Consider the following 17947-nt stretch of genomic DNA (forward strand, 5'->3'; position numbering starts at 1 on the left):
GTTTGTATTAAATCAAAGCGACATTAAAATATATACTAACTTTCATATACTATTTAATAAACTTCATAAAGGATTTTCTTTAATAACATATGTAAAAAAAAAATCATTATTTATCGAATGAACAAAATGATATACTAATATTTCATCTTTTATATATTTAAAAAAGCTTAGTTTATTATCAAGTCTTACTGAAATGTCAATTTCTTTATTTTTGTGAAAATTTAAATATTCAATCAATTGAGTAATTAAAAAAATTTTAAATATATTTATTTTTTTATATTCATATTTCAAAATATTAAAAAAATTATTAATTTAAAATTACGTATTATTGTTATTTTGTAAATAATCCTCAAGAAAGAATATGTTGCAGTTGATTCTTCTCATGGTGTAGTAGGGTCAAATTCACTCTAATCTTCATTATCGGTTACAATTTTCAACTTAGGAGATGTAATTTGAATTTTATTGGTGTTTATGTATTTTAATATTAAAACTAAAGTATTGAGTACATATGTTAGAGATATAAGTTGATAAGAATGTACTCATTATTATGATGTAACTATTGTAACCATTATTGTTATAATCAATCACTAATTTCACTCGTTATTCTACCTCATTATACATTGTAATTATATAATATTTGGGCTATTCATTTACTCAATTTACTATTCATTATCTATAAGGAAGAATCCTCACCTATAAATACTGATGACTTTCTTTGAATTATGAAAAAGAAGAGATACAAGAGAAAGAGTGTAACGAAAAATTTGAAGTGTTATATTGTGTATATTGAGATTAGTATACTGAAAAAGAAAGTTGAGATATAAAAAAATATTCTAAGTCTTCAACTATGTTACTATACAAAAGAGAATATTTATATGTTGAAGGAAGGTATTCGTATACAAGTAAAACCTCTATAAATTAATACTTGATAAATTAATAATCTCTCTAATATAATATTTTTGTTCGGTCCCGACTTGGGCCAATGGAAAAAGTCACCAATTTCGATAAGATAATAAGATAATATATTTTCAAAAAACCCCTATATAAATATTTGGTCCCATTAATATCATAAATTAATAATTCTTTAAAAATACAAATATATATAAGATAATTTAGTGAAATATGAGTATATTGTCTTTTGTTTTTCTTAAAGTTTAAATCTAGTTGAAGTTCATCTATAACTTTTCTTATTGCATCTAAGAGCATCAATGTTGTCTTTTCGAACTACACCATAAAATTGTAGACAGTCCTCAATGCGATAATTGTTTTCTTACGAGTAACCGTTCCAAAGGTATAGTATCATCTTCAACTTCATCATCAATATTGCTTTTTTTCCATGGAATCCAAAATACCTTCCAAGTTCTAGACCTCTGAACATGTATCATTTTCAGCCCAATGATCCAACAGGTTATTGACATCCATTTTACTATTGTAATCGAGATCATTAATCATGACCTCAAGTTCATGAATGACGTTTTCACAAGTAGGTTCATTCAAATTCTCTGATATTGTATCCCCCAAACGAATTTTACAATGTCGAAAATAATTTGTTATTGTCTCTTGCTGAACATTTATTGTCCAAATAGGGATTGCAAAATTGATAGCATCCAAAACATTGATCATTGCTGGATCAGTTTGTACTTCATAATATTCTAATATTCTACGATGAAATTTGTTCGATAATACGTCTTGAAAGCTCTTATTAACACAATATTACAAGATTGAATTAGTAAGATATAGTGATTTTGATATACTCGTTGTACTTTATGTATAATATTTTTTTATGTGAAATCGATAAAGAAGATACATAAATTAGTAAGATAAAATGATTTTGCTATAATCAAAATTAACCTTCACCAAATCTCAAATCATTCTCTAAATTAATAAATATTAATTTATCGATTAAATAATATCTCTATAAAATAATAAAATTTCATGGTCCCATCTACATTAATTTATAGAGGTTTTACTGTATACTCTTCCACTAATCCGGAGTTGCTTGAGTTGTACAACGTTATTAAGTTGTCATATCCTGGAGAAGACAATTCAAGAGATATACCACTGGATCGGTGTAGGTTATGCTGCAATGGACTTGAATCTCCTTAAAGAGAGCGAGATATCTGTGATTCAGCCTAAAAAATTATTTAGTCATTTTTAACATTTTATTTTCAACTCTGATTAATTAGAGTTTGGTACTTGACTTTTATATATATATATAAAGATTATCATAAAGAGATTGTTTCACAAAAAAGTGAATCATTATAATGATGAATATGTATTGTTGTAGATTATCGTAGAGAGATTGTTTCACGAAAAAGTGAATCATTATAAAGATGAATGTATATTATTATAGATTAAAAAGTATATATTATAAAAAGGTATTAGGCCTTTCATTTATGTCCTAAAATTGACATTTTGTTTTCTTTTTTTCGAGAAGATCTACTAAACAGTTAAAAGAGTTTAAACAAGACTCTTAATTTGTATATTACTAAAAATAATACTTAATTACGCGAAGGAAGGCATAAACCTTAACCTCAATCTCAGTAACATTTGTTAAGGTTGATAAAATAACCATTAAAAACATTGAGTACAACAACAAAAATAAATATTCGGGTGAGTATCCTTGCTATCGACACATCTACTATTGATTGTCAATATCATTGAATTTGTATATAACGAAATTGAAGATTCTGAATATCACTTGTCCATTTGGTAAATGTTAACTTGCTTGTCCAATAGCAAAAAAACAATAAAAGTATATAAAATTAACACTCTACTCACAATAATAGACCAATAAACCAATTCTCAATAACACATTTTCTTTATTGAGCATACTTGGGCTTAATTAACTTACAAAATATAAAATGTTGAAATACTTGTGAATTGTGATGAATACATATTGCACCAAATTTTACTAGTAGAGTTCAATCACATTGAAAGCTCCATCGAACATTGATAGTCATTTTGTGCAACTTTACCAAAAACACGCAAGTTGCACACAAAAACTAAAAAGAAGAAGAATCAATTACAACAAAAAGAGAAGTAATAAGTGTAAATTTTATTTGTTGAAAATATATGATTAAATCCATTGGGGGTGAAATTTTGGCCAAATATTACTTAGATTTATCACAATTTGTATCAAGACATCCATGAACTTCGCTAAAATAAATGGAAGTTTCTCAGTGCCCTTTGTTTTGTTTTTCAATGACGAATTAAGACGGCAGTTTGGTTTTCGACATAGAAAGAAACTTCGAGACACCAAATTCATCAACTTCTCGTCTAGATTTAAGCCTGTACATTCTCACCATGAAAGAAAAATAATTAGTCAAATTCAAATAAGACATTGCAGCTAGCCACACAGGTGCAATTGAATCAACTTCTTCTATAAAATTGTGTTTATATATAAATCGTTGAATCAATTGAAAAATTCATGCTTCAAAAAGTTGGAGAAAAAACAGAGCACTTACTCTCCAAACTAAACTGTGAGTAATGAAGCTCGTAACACCGAGAATCGCTACTAGGCAACAACGGCCGCCGCTTCTCCTTCACGTAAATCTCAATCGCAGCCTTCATCAACTCCCGGACGGTGTTTTCCGGCGACATTACGACATGTACCGGCCCCACACTGTTCTGTAAATTCACTTTCACTAACAGCTTCGCTAGCTTCTGTTCACTTATTGCAGCTGAATTTCTCTGTATCGTTACAATTTTACTCGAAAGGGCTTTTGAATTTGTACGTGCTTCAGCGAGTTTCGACTGAAATCTCATTTCTCAAGGAAATCTCAATTGAAGAATATCTAAGAAAAGTTTGTAATCGGATTCAGTATTCATCAATTTTTATATTTGGCTGAATGAAATTATTTTCAGTTGATGGTTAGCGGGAAGCTTCTAGGAAATTGCAGATTTCATTATTTTGTCGCTCTCAAAGATTTGCTACATTATCATTTACCATTACCACACACTCCTCTACATAGCTATTTAAATTATTGAAAAAGGTCTCATCCCTTGTTTGTTGCTTATAAAAGCGGTTCACGTCTATTTTTATCATTATAAAAATGATTCATAATATCTTTTACATATATATATATTCATGGTTACAAAGATACTCTTTAATTTAATAGAAATAAAAATAATAATTTGATTCTGTTTTTGATTTTTAAATTTTAAATAAATATATTTCCCATTAAAAAAATTAATTCTAATTATTATTATTTGAGTTTCTTATTTTTATTTTAATTATTTCAATTTTTAAGAAGTAAAAAAATAAATAAATTGTGGAATTGAAAAAAGAAAAATATAATGAAAAAATTGTAACTATTTTTTTTAATATACTAAAATTTATTTTTTATATCTGTAGAAATATTGACGGTATATATGATAAATTTTCTAAACAAATAAATTTGATCGTCAAAATAATTTATTCAAATTACCTATTTAATTAAAGACGGCCAAACAAAAATATATAAATATACCCCACATGAATGTCTTTTTTAATAATTTAACGATGATTTTTCGCTTTCATATATATATATATATATATATATATATATATATATATATATCACAACTCTGAGTCATTTGTATAAAAATATATATGAATCACTTTTATAAATATGGCAACTCTGAATAACAAAATCAAAAGGCATATCATGTCATTTTCCCCTTTTATATAAATCTTTTTTTTATGAATATATAAATCACTTTTATATTCGTTTTGAAATCAAAAGTTTTCCTTAACTAAATATTTCTTGAAATTGACATTTTAAATTCAGATAAATGATACATTGTAATTTTTAATACAATATCAATCTTAACTAATAAAGAGAACTATTGGCTATTTATCTTTTATTAATCACTTTTTTTTAGTATTATCATTAAAGAAATCTCCGCAATAATTCTACTCTTGATTATGAATAATCAGTAAAATTGTTTTTTTCCCTCTAAATTTTGGATATTCTTTCTAATGAAAATCATTATTTTGACTATAAATTATACACACTAATAATATAATAATTTTAATATGTATAAATATTTGAACTCATAAATATTCATATATTATCATGTACATATTCCGTAGATATATGATCATTCTTGATATATTTTTAAAGTGTTTTCATGATAATCAAAATATTGTAAAGAATATAAAAAAAAATGGTCAGTGAAATGTGTATGATTAAATACGAACATTTATGACTTCAAGTATTTATATATATCCGTAATACATAATTACGTACTAGTAACAATAATTCAGAAATGTCATAACATAAAGTTATGTCAAATATTATTTTGTCAATTTGTTTATGATGATTCCTAAATTCAATCAAACAAAATTTATTAGAAGGAAAATTATTTATATTATTAATGTGTATATATAGCTTATAGTCGAAATAATGATTTTCATTAGAATGAATATCAATAATTAGGGAGAAAAAAATAGATTCACAAATTATTCATAGTCAGGAATAGAATAATTGCGGGAAAAAATTATAATGATTTTTTAAAAAGTGGTTGACAATTGCCACTAAAAATACATATTTAGCAGCAATTAAGAATTAAATATCGCTAATGATCATTTTTGTTGTAGTGTATGCGTCCACGTGAATATTATAAATATTGTATCATTATAAATAGTAACGTGTCCACGTGAGCACATACATACCTTTAAAATACACTATTGAATAGTGCAGGGAGTTGGTATTGTAACAATAATCTTGGCCTGAAATATTTTTCAGACTCTTTTTCCCTAATTTGTATGTCTGCAAATTTGATCATCTTTTTAAAAGAAAATTTTTAATATAATAAAATTAAAACTTAATTATATTTCTTAAATCTTTGATGGTTCATACTCCTATTAGTCATATATTTCGTTAAAAACATATCACCTAAATAAATTGAAATTTTAATTATCTAACTTTTTATTAGCTTGTCAATTCACTTAGACCTAGGTCTTTCCTCTCTTTTTAAAGATTATATAGAGATAAGTATATTTTTAGACTAAGAAAATATATAGACATGGACAGGAAAAACAATTTAAAAAAATTACACTGCTAAAAAGCCTCAAAAATTGCACCTTCACTAATAAAACATACACACAATCTAAAACTTTTATATGCACAAACATATATACAGCAAAATCTACAACCAAATCCCCTGTTTATTTATTTTTTTTGTTTTAGGCACCAAGTGTTTAAGTAAAAAATAAAAATTATATGTTAGAGCGCCAAACTATGTATTATAAAAAATTGAAATCATATTAACTACAAATCGTTCCTTTTTATGATTCGAGAGAGGGAAGGTAAGCTAACCAACTTTTAATCTTTAGGATCACAAACCTTCAAGTAGACCACAACAAAATGTGTAATTATTTTATAAAAGGATCAAAAATAATGTTTACATGTGAGTGAGTGCAGTATGGATCAGGGCGGCTCTACAGCTTTGCAAAAAAAAAACAATCCCCTTGGGCCCCTAAATTTGAGGGGCCTCATTTTTTTAAAAAAATAATAGGTTATAAGTCTTTTTTAAAAAAAAATAGTATTGAGTATTATTTGTAGAAAATAATTTTTTTTATATAAAAGAGTAAAGAAGTAATAGAAGTTTGACAAATTATGAATACTATGTCTCAAGAAAAAATCATGACTATAGTAAACTTTATAAAAATATATATTCAAATTTAAGGCCTCCATTTGAATTTGACTTTAGGCCACCAATTTACTAGAGTCGCTCCTGGTCTGGATGATGCTGTGGCTAGAGCTTTTTGAGATGTATTTATAGGCAAAGATTAGGGTTATAGTTCAATGATAGGGCAGGATCGATCTTTTCAAAATAGAATCAAAAGATCCGTTTGAAATTGATAGTTGGAAGCCTTACAATATATGACAACGAAATCAAAATTTTAAAGCTAAAATGACAAGGAAAGAAATCAAAATTGAAAGGAGAAAAGATATACACTTTATTTGGTACGTACATTACACTTCGTGTCCTACGTATACCATAAAACACATGCATATACGAAGACAAAGGAGATTTAAAGCAGACAAGACAAAGGAGATTTAAAGTCTGTAAAATTTTTAACAGTCATTATGCTATGGGTACAAGAGATTTGTTGGCTCTGCTAACATAGAGTTGAGTGAGATTCCTTACTCAGAGAATAAATTTCATGCCTAACTTAAAGCATATATGTCGTTGTTCAATCTCTTTCAGGATCTAATAATTTTGGAGGATGTAAAATGTATAGAAAGTGCATATTGTAGTTTTTAGTGCAGTAAAAAGAAAGCATTGAGACTTGTCAAAAAGGAAAACATAAGAAAAAACTCGAACACTTTAAAGATTTCAATAGTTAATAGCATATGCATATACGACCATTAATTTTGATATTTTTGCTTTGCAGGTTTGACTTAGAGCCTCTACTTTCTTACTGTCTTGTTGTTTCTGTTTTCTTTAAGCTGAGGTCATTCAAAAACAACCTCTCTACCTTACAAGATAGCGGTAAGATTTTGCGCACATTTTACTCCCCTCAAGCTTTACTTGTGGACCTACTGAATATGTTGCTGTTGTATTAGATAACTAAGGTGTATGTGGCCATAAAAATGCAACAACAAAGCATCTAGATGATGAAGGTGTGGAGGTCTTACAAAATATATCATTTAGTGATGATAAATATGGATAGGGCCAATAATCAGTGATTACTTATGTAGTTAAGGATTTTACCAAATAAGAAGTTTAAGTTCTTTGGACATGGTGGTTTTGACATAAACTGATTAACTGGTTATTATGGGGGTAGGAAAGAGGAGTTTGGAGGGGGGGGGGAGGATATAAGAGGGGGGGGGGGGGATATAATCATAGAATTCAATTTTATGAGGTAAATGATAGTTACAATACAACAAATTTATAACCTAGACAAATATTTTGTTTGATTGAATTTCACTTATGAAGAGAGCTTTTTGAGCAGCTCTTTTTGTATTTCGAAAGCCTATTATCTGAGATTTGATTTTTCATCACTGTAGTGAAGTATCTTGGTTAACAATATAATTTCCACCAAGTTGATGCCCTTATGATGTGACTGGAATGCATATTCTAAATATAAATCGTCTTATCTTTTAATCTACTTGCAATTAATGATCTTTTCTTGGTTACTATCCCAATCTTTATTTTTCTTTCAGACTTTACTGATTTTCGTTGGAAATGTATCATCATTCAATGTCTAGTGTACAGTATTAAAATTTATGATTGACTTTCTTTTACTGTCCTTAAATTTTCTATTGTTCTTTATGAGCATTGGCTCCATCCACCAAGTAATCATGGATACTTTGAGAGGGTAAGTTAAATGAAATTGATTGTTTAATTAAAATGCAGGTTGAGTAAAACTACGCTATAATTTCTCCTCTCACAATTTTCATCTTTCTTCATCTGAAGTATTGCCTTCGATCTTCTTTGACAGAAAAGACAAAGTACGAAGGATGGTCAATCGTAAAATTACTTTTGATGGTATAGCAAATCATGACAACTAAAAGGAGTAGTGTACATTGTAGAACTTAATTGTATGTTCTCTGATGTGTAACTTTTACATTGCATGTACAAATTTTGAAGAATATACAAGCTTTCTGAAAAAAGAAGTGGGAAGTGAGCCGAGAAGCTTTGAAGGACAATAGAAAATTTATGTGAAAAAATTGTCATATATGACTTCTGCTTGTTTCAATATGATATATATGAGTTATGAATTCTACTTGCTTCAATCATATCGGAAATTTTCTTTACATTTTTTATGTACTACTTTAATCTTTTTTCTACTCTTTATTGATATTTTTCATTGTTCATTGACTAAAATATTAGGCCCGTGCTAGTGAATTTGATTCCGTGAGACTGCTTTCATTTGGCGTTTTCTTCCTTTTGTGTAAAGAGATGAAACAATGTACTGTTTGTCTTGAACTTGATTGTCCAAGTTCAAATTTATTAGTCATTATTGGTGTAGTTTTGTTTTGGATATATGCAATGCCTATATTACTTGGGAAGGCATTTTTCCGTGTAAATTAAGTACTTATACGACCTACTTTTATATTAAAATAGTTATGTCTTTATGTTGTTGTTTTTTTGACAACTTCATCCGTTTTTACATCAAATGACTGCAAAGCAAACATTACTTTAAAATATTAAATATTGGGTCCGTGTTTGGCACGGGCCATACCCTTCTAGTATGTATATATATATATATATATATATATATATATATATATAGGTGAATTCTAACAAACAAACTTAATAAATAAAATCAAGCAATTTTTTTCGGATCTAAAACTAAACGGCTTAACTAAAAAGATAAGAATTCCTAAAATGTAATATTTAAAATTAATTAAAATTTTAATTCTTAATCATTCCTTAGTTCCCTCTATATATAATTAAAAGAAACTCAAAACATTGACAACTTTTATGATAATTTTTTGCTTTAGAAAATTTGATCATTTTTTAAAAAGATTTTTTTAAATATAATTAAAAATAAAACTTAATTGTATTTCCTAGCTTTTTGGCGGTTCATTCGTGTATGATGCGGTTGCTTTTCGGACATGAGTGTATGGTGCATTTTTTAAGAACTTCGATCGACATAATTTTGATGTATTGTCATTCGAATTAAAAGTTTGCTTTCGCTCGAAGTTTGAGAATTAGCTGAATGGGAGACTGAAACTGTTAAATCTAAGGCTGAACATATTACTGTTCAAACACAATTTTTTTTATCCTTAATTTTGATTTGATAAATAACTATCGATTTTAAGATTTGAATTTTAATTTTTGGATTAGTGTTGGACTATTTTATTTTGGTAAGACCGAAAAATCGAATTTGAATTCAATACACTACATTTAACAGATATTTCACTTATTTTGTACCTAGTTTATCTCCATTCCCTTCAATTTGTATATTTATGAATCTTACCATATTTTTCACAACGAATATATCTATTAATATGTGGCATTCAGATATATCTATCGACGATACATGTGAGTTAGATACGGATTATTAAGTTTATATTTAATTGAAGGTTATAACTAACAACCCCAAATTAAAAAGAGAAAACCACACCTATAAGCTATAACAATTATAGAATATTTGAAATTACAATTGAAGATTTTTTTTTTTAATTGTCAAAGTCATATTTTTCATTTATTTCACATATTTATTTCACATAGTTTTAAGGGAATCTTTTATTATTTTTCTATTTACTTAGAATTAATTTCTTTTTTAAAAAAACAAATCAAAAAGTAATAGAAAGAATAAAAATAAAGAAAAACTTAAATGAGAAAAAAAACACTTTATCACGTAATAATTGATACATGATACTATATTTACTTCTAAAATTTAGGATGAATCAAAAAATAAGTATAACAATACCAATTTAAAATTATTTAGGAAATAATAAAACGTATGCATAATAATGTTCTTCTAAATATTTGAGACAAACTTCAAGAGTTAGCATTACACTTATTAATAGTTGCAAAGCCGTTGCGAATCACGTGTTCACCTGCCAGCCACTCTTATTACCTAACTCTCCCAATAGAACATAGATCCCACTTTACATTTTTAGTTTACTCGCGAAGAATCGGATTCATAATTTAAATTTTTTTAATTTTTATAAATACATTAATTAATGATATTTTAAAAATAATTCATTCATATTTATTGTAACTTTAACATAAATTTATAAAATTTATATAAAAAATATTGAGTTTAAATAAATTTGATATGCCGAAAATATTATTGGCTTTAATTATTTCAAAGTGAGTAGTTGTATTTTTGAGTATTTAGATATATATATATATATACACACTACTCTTCAACTTTCAACTAAATTCACCACATTCATTAGAGGATGGAAGAGATAATAGAAGAAAAAAAGATGAAGATTCTTTGTTTGCATGGATTTAGAACTAGTGGAAATTTCTTAAAAAAACAATTAAGCAAATGGGATCCTTCTATTTTTGCTAATTCTGAAATGGTATGATGTTACATATTTATATTTAATTTATTATATTTTTCTTTGTACATAATGTAACAGATCAAAGTTTAATTTTTGAAATCATAAATGAATATACATTGGCAGGATTTTCCAGATGGAATATTTGCAGCAAAGGGTAAATCAGATATTGAGGGGATATTTCCACCACCATATTTTGAGTGGTTCCAGTATAATGAGGTAAATACCTACCTCAAACGTGTAGCTAAATAACAAAAATTTCATGCTAATCTCATTTAGCTATGGATTATAGTTATAAGAAGATTCGATAGCATTTTAGCAGCAAATTAGCTAAGGATTGCGGACAAATTCCATATCTTATACGAGTAATGTTGAAATTGCCTCCATATTTAGGCTCGAACCCAAGACCTATGGAGCCACAGATGAAGTCGGGATTAAAGTTTGGAAGTCCTAAAAGAGAGGGTTTCAAATCCACAAGTACTCTAATTGAAAAGTATTTTCACAGTTCATTTTTTTTTTTATCACGGGACCGAGTTCACAAGTTAATATACATATATATTAATTTAATTTTTTATTATAAATACAAAATCTATAAAAAAAAACAATCGGATTCATTCGAAATCCATGAACCTCTACCTAACTCCTCCTTTTAAGTAGAGCAATGACACCACTACATCACAATCCAGATTGATATCTCAATCAATTTTTACCAACAATGATTTACCTCCTCTCAGGATTTCACAGAATATGAGAACTTAGAAGAATGCATTACGTACTTGTGTGAGTATATAACAAGCAAAGGGCCTTTTGATGGTCTTCTCGGATTCTCCCAGGTTTGTTCACTTTCTACGAGAGATCTTTATTTTTACGCCTAATAAGGTAGATATTTGAATATAGAATTCTTAAATTATGATTTGATTATTCGGTAATCAGTAAATTAAATTTTGATTTGATATGATATTCAATAATACTAAATTGAAGTTGAAGCCAAGTGTATTACTATTGCTTCAATATTTTTATTTTTAATGTAGAAACACATTATAATGGAAGATCAACAAATAAGAACACATCAAGAAAAATAAATTGACACAACTAAAATGTTTAATCTTTAACTTATTCTTTGGACTTGTACTAATGAGTAATGAACCTATTTGATATACGATTTTCATTAAGTAAATAATTCAATAGTCTGGGAATCCTGAATAGCAAATCACTACATCAAAAAATAATCATTAGCAGCAATTAATTCACAAATGTCGCTAAATATGTATTTTTAGCGGCAATTAACACTCTCTTTGTAACAATATTGGTTCTGATGACACTTAAATAATGTCGGTAAAGACTTTAGCATAAAAAATATTTTTGTTATAGTAAATTGTAGTAATATTTCAAATCAAATCCAAACTGATTATCTAATTTTAAAATTTGTCACAAATATCAAATTACTGAATAATCCCTTGGTGCAGGGAGCAACTTTATCAGGCCTTTTACTAGGGTACATGGAGCAGGTATCACCTCAACTCTTAGCCAAAATTACTTCATAATTTCCAATATAATTTGGGAAATTTATACGTTTTTATTTATACAGGGGGAGATTCTGAAAGAGCATCCACCAATGAAATTATTTGTATCAATATCAGGTGCCAAATTTAGGGACCCAAATATTTGTAACATTGCATACAAAGATATGATGAAGGTTAAATCAGTTCATTTTATTGGAGAGAAAGATTGGCTCAAACTTCCTTCACAAGAACTTACAACAGATTTTGAGAATCCTATCATCATAAGGCATCCTCAAGGCCACACTGTGCCAAGAATAGGCAAGTGAAATTACAAATTTGTCTTGTCTTATCTTTTACTAAAAATTTTACAAGTTGATATGAAGTATTTGGAGATTGAGAAAAATAAAAAAACTTATAATAGTTGAGTAGTTCCATTGAACAAATAGGGGATGAGTGAGTGGTCTTTTTATATGATTTTTGGGCAATCTTTTTTCTTGAGTTAATTTTTGGTTGATTCTATCTCAACATTTATGTGTTCATGCTTTAGATGTCTAGTCCTATACATGAGCTGGGGTGTTAAATAAGAGTCACACAATTTATTTGAATTGAACCTAAAATTCATTTTCTTACCATTACAAGCGAAGGAATTAAAAATTGACAAAGAGTAGGTTATGTAGACAATACGCACCCTCCTCGTACAATTCTGAGGTTGTAAATTTGAGTCACCAAATAAGCAAAAAGATGAAAACTCATAGGAACGAATAAGAAAAAACTAAAAATTAATGGGATCAATAAAATTTCTTTCTATCTGTTTTGTGAGTATAATTTATGTTACAATTTGATATAAAACAGATGAAGCAGCTGTGGAGACATTGAAAAGTTGGACAAGGGAAGTTGCCTTATCTTCCAATGAGAGTTGTGTTGGTGGAGGACCAAATGAAGCCTGCAAACATGTTAACATTGAAAATGGTGTGGAACAAGGCAAAAAACTAGAGAAGCCTAATGAAGTAGAGATCCAAAAGGCTCAAGAATAATAGTCAAAAGCTCTTCTCTATTATATTCTATTTTTGCATTACAAAAGCTAGTTTAATATAAATATATTATGCATGTAGAGACTTAACCTAGTATGTACCTATTTATATCTATTTAATTTTCTGATCAATTCTCTAATATATCATAACTAGTGGTGCAATGTGTTCTCTCGCAGTTATTGCAATGTGTTTTCTCTCAGTTATTTGTATTATAAGAAATGTTGGTGAAATATGACAAGAGCTCGTCTAGCTCAGTTGGTAGAGCGCAAGGCTCTTAACCTTGTGGTCGTGGGTTCGAGCCCCACGGTGGGCGTTTTTTCTTTTCCGTGGTCACACCTCTTGTTCGAATATATATATTATAACAGATATTGGTAGTTGTCCGATTTTTCCTAAACAGAGGGGAATGTATCTAAGATCATATATTTTGAGTCGACTTTCTTTTTGATGTTGCGATCATATAAACTTTGAGGCTCAATAGCTAAATACATGACAATTGAATCATAAGTCGAGATCATAAATAACATACCACGAATAGGAAGTGGAATTAATACAATGGATTGAAAAACATCAAACCTCTCTTGGTCGAAAGAATTAGAACACATCGAAATGGTACGATTCCAACCGTACGTAAAAATAGAAGGATTTGACAAAAATATGTAAATTATCTCTCCTAGAAAGATTGTTTCGGAATAGTTAGAAAAGCTGCACCAACAACGAGCAGAAGCAAAATTATTAGATACTTAAAAAAAGCCTACCAAACTACACGAGCAAGTTTATATCCACTGAAAAAATATTAAGTTAAATGTTTTGATTTTTCATTTTTCAAATTAAGGGTTTTTTTTTCTCATACTACCCTTAGTATTAAATAAGAATATAGTTAATAGTGGTCAAATTCAGATTTTAAAGGCAACATTTTTTGGTCCTATAGAAACTCGCTGGGATTTGATGTTCTATTAATACGTTTTAAGATAGCTAAATATAGCTTCAAGGTAATTTTGCAGGCAACTCATTACATAAAAACTAAAGATTGACATTGTTCTTTGAAGAACAATATATATATAGCAAAACGTCAAACTGAATAATTTAGCTAGCAAAGTCAACGAGAACAAAAAAAAACTGGACTTGTTGTAGCACAAATTCAGAAGATCATATTTAACTATTAAATGTATCTAGTGAGCATATTAAATATTTCAATATTATATGTGTGATTGGGGTTACGTGTTATTTTTAATTTTCATATAGAAAGGTAAATCTTTTAACAAGTTATTGTATACTATAAAAGTACTTGAATGAATAAATGCATAGTCATTTCCTTGATCAATTTACAACAACAAATACGTAAAGCAGAAGATTATGCTTTTATGCTCTTACAATACTGTCTGCGCACATGAAAATGCCAATATAATAGATCTAAACAAACTGTTTCTGAACAAAAATCATCAAGCCATGAACTTGGTCCTCCGTTTTAACTTGTCTAGACTTTCACATATGGACATTCATGTATTGACTCATCATACGGCTTAACGTCATTGTCCATATTCTTCTGAGACTCTTCAACAGCAAATGTCTTTTTATTTAAAATTCTCTTGTCACAATAGCTGAAATATAAGACCAATTGCACTATTCCTAAAGTCAACCCAACACCTGTTGAAATCTGCATAGTAACAAAATTCACCAATTACTACTACTAGTAATTCATAATTCATATGAGTTTCATCTAAACTTTCATTACTTATGTTCTCGAAAGAAGTACTTACCCCAATATATGGGTCCATTCCTAGTATGGCATAGATAAACCAGCTAGTGCAAGATAGGATAGCGGCAAATGATAAGAGAAATGGCATGTACTCCACGCTTTTGGTCGTGATCACTAGTCTCTGAATAAAAATTAAAAATGTGTATAATATTACCAAAAATATGTGAGATTATATCGAGGAGTATTTGAGAGTACTTACGATAATAGACAGAGGAGCAGCATACATAACGATAGAGAAAACCGTGGAAGCAATGCCACAAAAGAGCTTTCTATTTTTACCATGAAAAAAAAGCACTGAGATAACAGCAGCTGCAGCAAAAGCAACGACCACTAATACAAATATTGCGAAGATTCTTCTCTTTTGCTTATTGGGCGCATATAATAAAAATATAAGCACATATATTAACTCAATTGCAGCTCCAGTCCCGTTGATTGTTGCAACCAGAATATTGTTTGATGTTACAAATGGCAGACCATACCTGCTAATTCATTCATTAAATCAATAACTTTATTAAAAAAATAAGCGATAATGCACAACTACCCTCTCAACCTATGCCCGAAATCAAAGAGACACACATATACTATACTAAGGTCCTATTACATCCCTGAACTTATTTTATTAATAATTTTCTACCCCTTTTCAGCCTATGTGACACTATCTTGTGGGCCCAACATTGGTTGACTTTTTTTTCTTCAAGTGAGTGCCATGTAGGCCGAAAAAGGGTAGCAAATTACTTATAAAATAAGTTCAGGGGTAATAGGATCTTAGTATAGTATAAGTATGTCTATGGAATTTTGGGCATAGGTTGAAGGGTACTTGCGCATTTTCCCAAAAAATAATAATTAAAGTCCATTTATATGCATCAAAATTTGAAAAGAAATTTGCTGCATGAGTATAGATAGTTACCATGCACTAATTAAGCAGTTCAAAAATGCCATAACATAAGGTATGCCAGAGAATTGTTCCGTTGATTTGTTCTTGATGATCCTCTTGAATGTATGCCTAAATTCAATCAAATAAAATATATTAAAAATTAAAATGATTTATATTTATTAATGTGTATAAATTATAATAGAAATTCTGATCGTGTTGTTGAGAAATATACTTACGTGGGTACCAAAAAGAGAAAGAGAGTGGCAACATTTCCTGTTAATTAGCAGGAAAAAAGAAGAAGAGAAACTCAACCAAAAATTAATTAATTCAAGAGGAAAATATACAAAGAAAATAAATATGGAAATGAATCAATTAAAGTGAAATAAACTCACCAAGAATCCCAAAAACAAATTGTATAGTGTGTACAAGACCCCTCATATTGTTGATTACTCTACAAGCTATGAGCAAGTTAGTTGAATATAAAGAGGAGATGATATTTTAATTCAAAATAAATAGGAGTAATTAAATCAAGAATATGGAGTACTTAAAAAGGGAAAATTCTCACCAATAATTATTCATAACTGCGTGGCTTATTATAAAGATATCATCATGATCACTCACTACTAGAAAAGTAAAAAGCTTTAACTTTGTCATATGATATTTATATTCTTTTCTTTTTGGGTCCGTATAAGTAAACACTTAAATTTGTATAGAGTTGAACATATAAACATATGCGTTTTACTTGACATCTAATTAGGTGGCAATTCATATCCTACAAGAAATCTAACGTGGTCTCTACATGTATTATGTCACGTCAGCGCATGTGTCTATTTGTTCAAATTTATACAAGTTTTAATATTTATTTATGCACATCTAAAATTAGAAAGCATAAGACCAAATTAAATGAGAATATTTACGTGTTAAGTCAAAAGCAAATTACCTAAGTAAAGAAGGAAAGCTCATGCTGTACAAGGCAATGGTAAATGGAAATGATGAGTTTCAATATGAAGAATTAGAGTCAAAGGATAAATAAAACATGAAAAATTGTTCAAATTTTCAAATTCTAATGATCGATAATTTGGGGTGTCAATCATTCACAAAATAACAACAAATAATCCATAGCATTATTGAGCCAAACTATGATAAAAATAGAGTCAAACAGTATAATATATAATAAAAATCAGAAAAATAAAATAGGGAAAAAAACGAACCTTTATTGAGCCAAGATTTTTTAAACAAACTATAAAATCAGATATGTGTTCGATCGTTTAAAATAATATAACAATAGTACTTTTTTTCCTTTCTTTTTCCGTGTATAAGTTGTGATTTGGTTGAAGATTCATATGGGAAACCTAGGTTTTGTTTTGAAAATATTTAGAGGGAATTAGTTTTAGATTGGGGGGGAATTAGTTTTAGATTAGGACTTCTTCTCCTCCATTTCTGTTTTTTTTTTTAAAAAAAAAAATATATATACAAAGTATAATATACTATAATAATATTAGCTAACTATTTTCTTTTTAAAAAATAAAGTTAATAAATAGACTAAAAAAATTGTTACTTAGAAAATGCGAAATTACTAGCTTTATTTATTGGGAAATTTTACACCAATCTTGTTAAAAGTTAATTACATTTTACAATTATCCCTAATCTTTTTCAAATTACAAAAACACCTTAGATACATTCGATATATCACGTTTCAATTTTGAATATATCTCGATAATCGTGTCTCAATTTTAAATACATTACTTAATGTTCGATTCATCGCTTAAAGTACCCGATCAATATATTGCGTTAAGTAATGTATATCCAAGACAGAAATTTTT

General features: G+C 28.2%; 2 protein-coding genes, 1 long non-coding RNA gene and 1 other non-coding gene across 6 annotated transcripts; 2 read left to right on the top strand and 2 right to left on the bottom strand.

Annotated features, from left to right (window-relative positions):
• Positions 1-2802: 2802 nt before the first annotated feature.
• On the bottom strand, positions 2803-4014 carry LOC101256008 (uncharacterized). The gene is made up of 2 exons (XR_011221770.1): positions 3468-4014; positions 2803-3291 (listed from the first exon to the last, which is right to left on the bottom strand). It is a non-coding gene; the product is annotated as an uncharacterized lncRNA (long non-coding RNA).
• Positions 4015-10808: 6794 nt separating this feature from the next.
• On the top strand, positions 10809-13635 carry LOC101255707 (uncharacterized). The gene is made up of 6 exons (XM_004241962.5): positions 10809-10982; positions 11088-11180; positions 11696-11794; positions 12428-12469; positions 12550-12781; positions 13316-13635. Exons 1-6 carry the CDS (start codon positions 10857-10859, stop codon positions 13495-13497), a joined length of 774 nt encoding a protein of 257 aa, XP_004242010.1. The 5' UTR covers positions 10809-10856; the 3' UTR covers positions 13498-13635.
• A 99-nt stretch (positions 13636-13734) lies between these two features.
• On the top strand, positions 13735-13807 carry TRNAK-CUU (transfer RNA lysine (anticodon CUU)). The gene has a single exon. It is a non-coding gene; the product is annotated as a tRNA-Lys (tRNA).
• Positions 13808-14779: 972 nt separating this feature from the next.
• Positions 14780-17476, bottom strand: LOC101248588 (bidirectional sugar transporter SWEET1-like). Of its 3 annotated transcripts, XM_069299259.1 has the most exons (7): positions 17336-17476; positions 16517-16582; positions 16361-16397; positions 16158-16253; positions 15450-15732; positions 15252-15371; positions 14780-15148 (listed from the first exon to the last, which is right to left on the bottom strand). In XM_069299259.1, the coding sequence occupies exons 2-7, from the start codon at positions 16560-16562 to the stop codon at positions 14969-14971; spliced, it is 762 nt and encodes a 253-aa protein (XP_069155360.1). In that variant the 5' UTR covers positions 16563-16582; positions 17336-17476; the 3' UTR covers positions 14780-14968. The 3 variants fall into 3 exon arrangements, with proteins under 3 accessions (XP_069155360.1, XP_004242288.1, XP_069155359.1); XM_004242240.4 differs by lacking the exon at positions 17336-17476 and having other exon boundaries at positions 15450-15729; positions 16517-16693; XM_069299258.1 differs by lacking the exon at positions 17336-17476 and having other exon boundaries at positions 16517-16685.
• Positions 17477-17947: the final 471 nt, after the last annotated feature.

Source organism: Solanum lycopersicum, chromosome 6 (assembly GCF_036512215.1).
Source record: "Solanum lycopersicum chromosome 6, SLM_r2.1".
In the NCBI taxonomy this organism is placed as follows: domain Eukaryota; kingdom Viridiplantae; phylum Streptophyta; class Magnoliopsida; order Solanales; family Solanaceae; genus Solanum; species Solanum lycopersicum.

Coding starts and splice junctions, on each gene's coding strand:
- LOC101255707 (XM_004241962.5), top strand. CDS start 10,857: ATGGAAGAGATAATAGAAGAAAAAAAGATGAAGATTCTTTGTTTGCAT. Junction 11,795..12,427: donor GTCTTCTCGGATTCTCCCAG/GTTTGTTCACTT, acceptor CCCTTGGTGCAG/GGAGCAACTTTATCAGGCCT. Junction 12,782..13,315: donor CCACACTGTGCCAAGAATAG/GCAAGTGAAATT, acceptor GATATAAAACAG/ATGAAGCAGCTGTGGAGACA.
- LOC101248588 (XM_069299259.1), bottom strand. CDS start 16,562: ATGAGGGGTCTTGTACACACTATACAATTTGTTTTTGGGATTCTTG. Junction 16,254..16,360: donor TTTCTCTTTTTGGTACCCAC/GTAAGTATATTT, acceptor GATTGAATTTAG/GCATACATTCAAGAGGATCA. Junction 15,733..16,157: donor AACTGCTTAATTAGTGCATG/GTAACTATCTAT, acceptor TGAATGAATTAG/CAGGTATGGTCTGCCATTTG.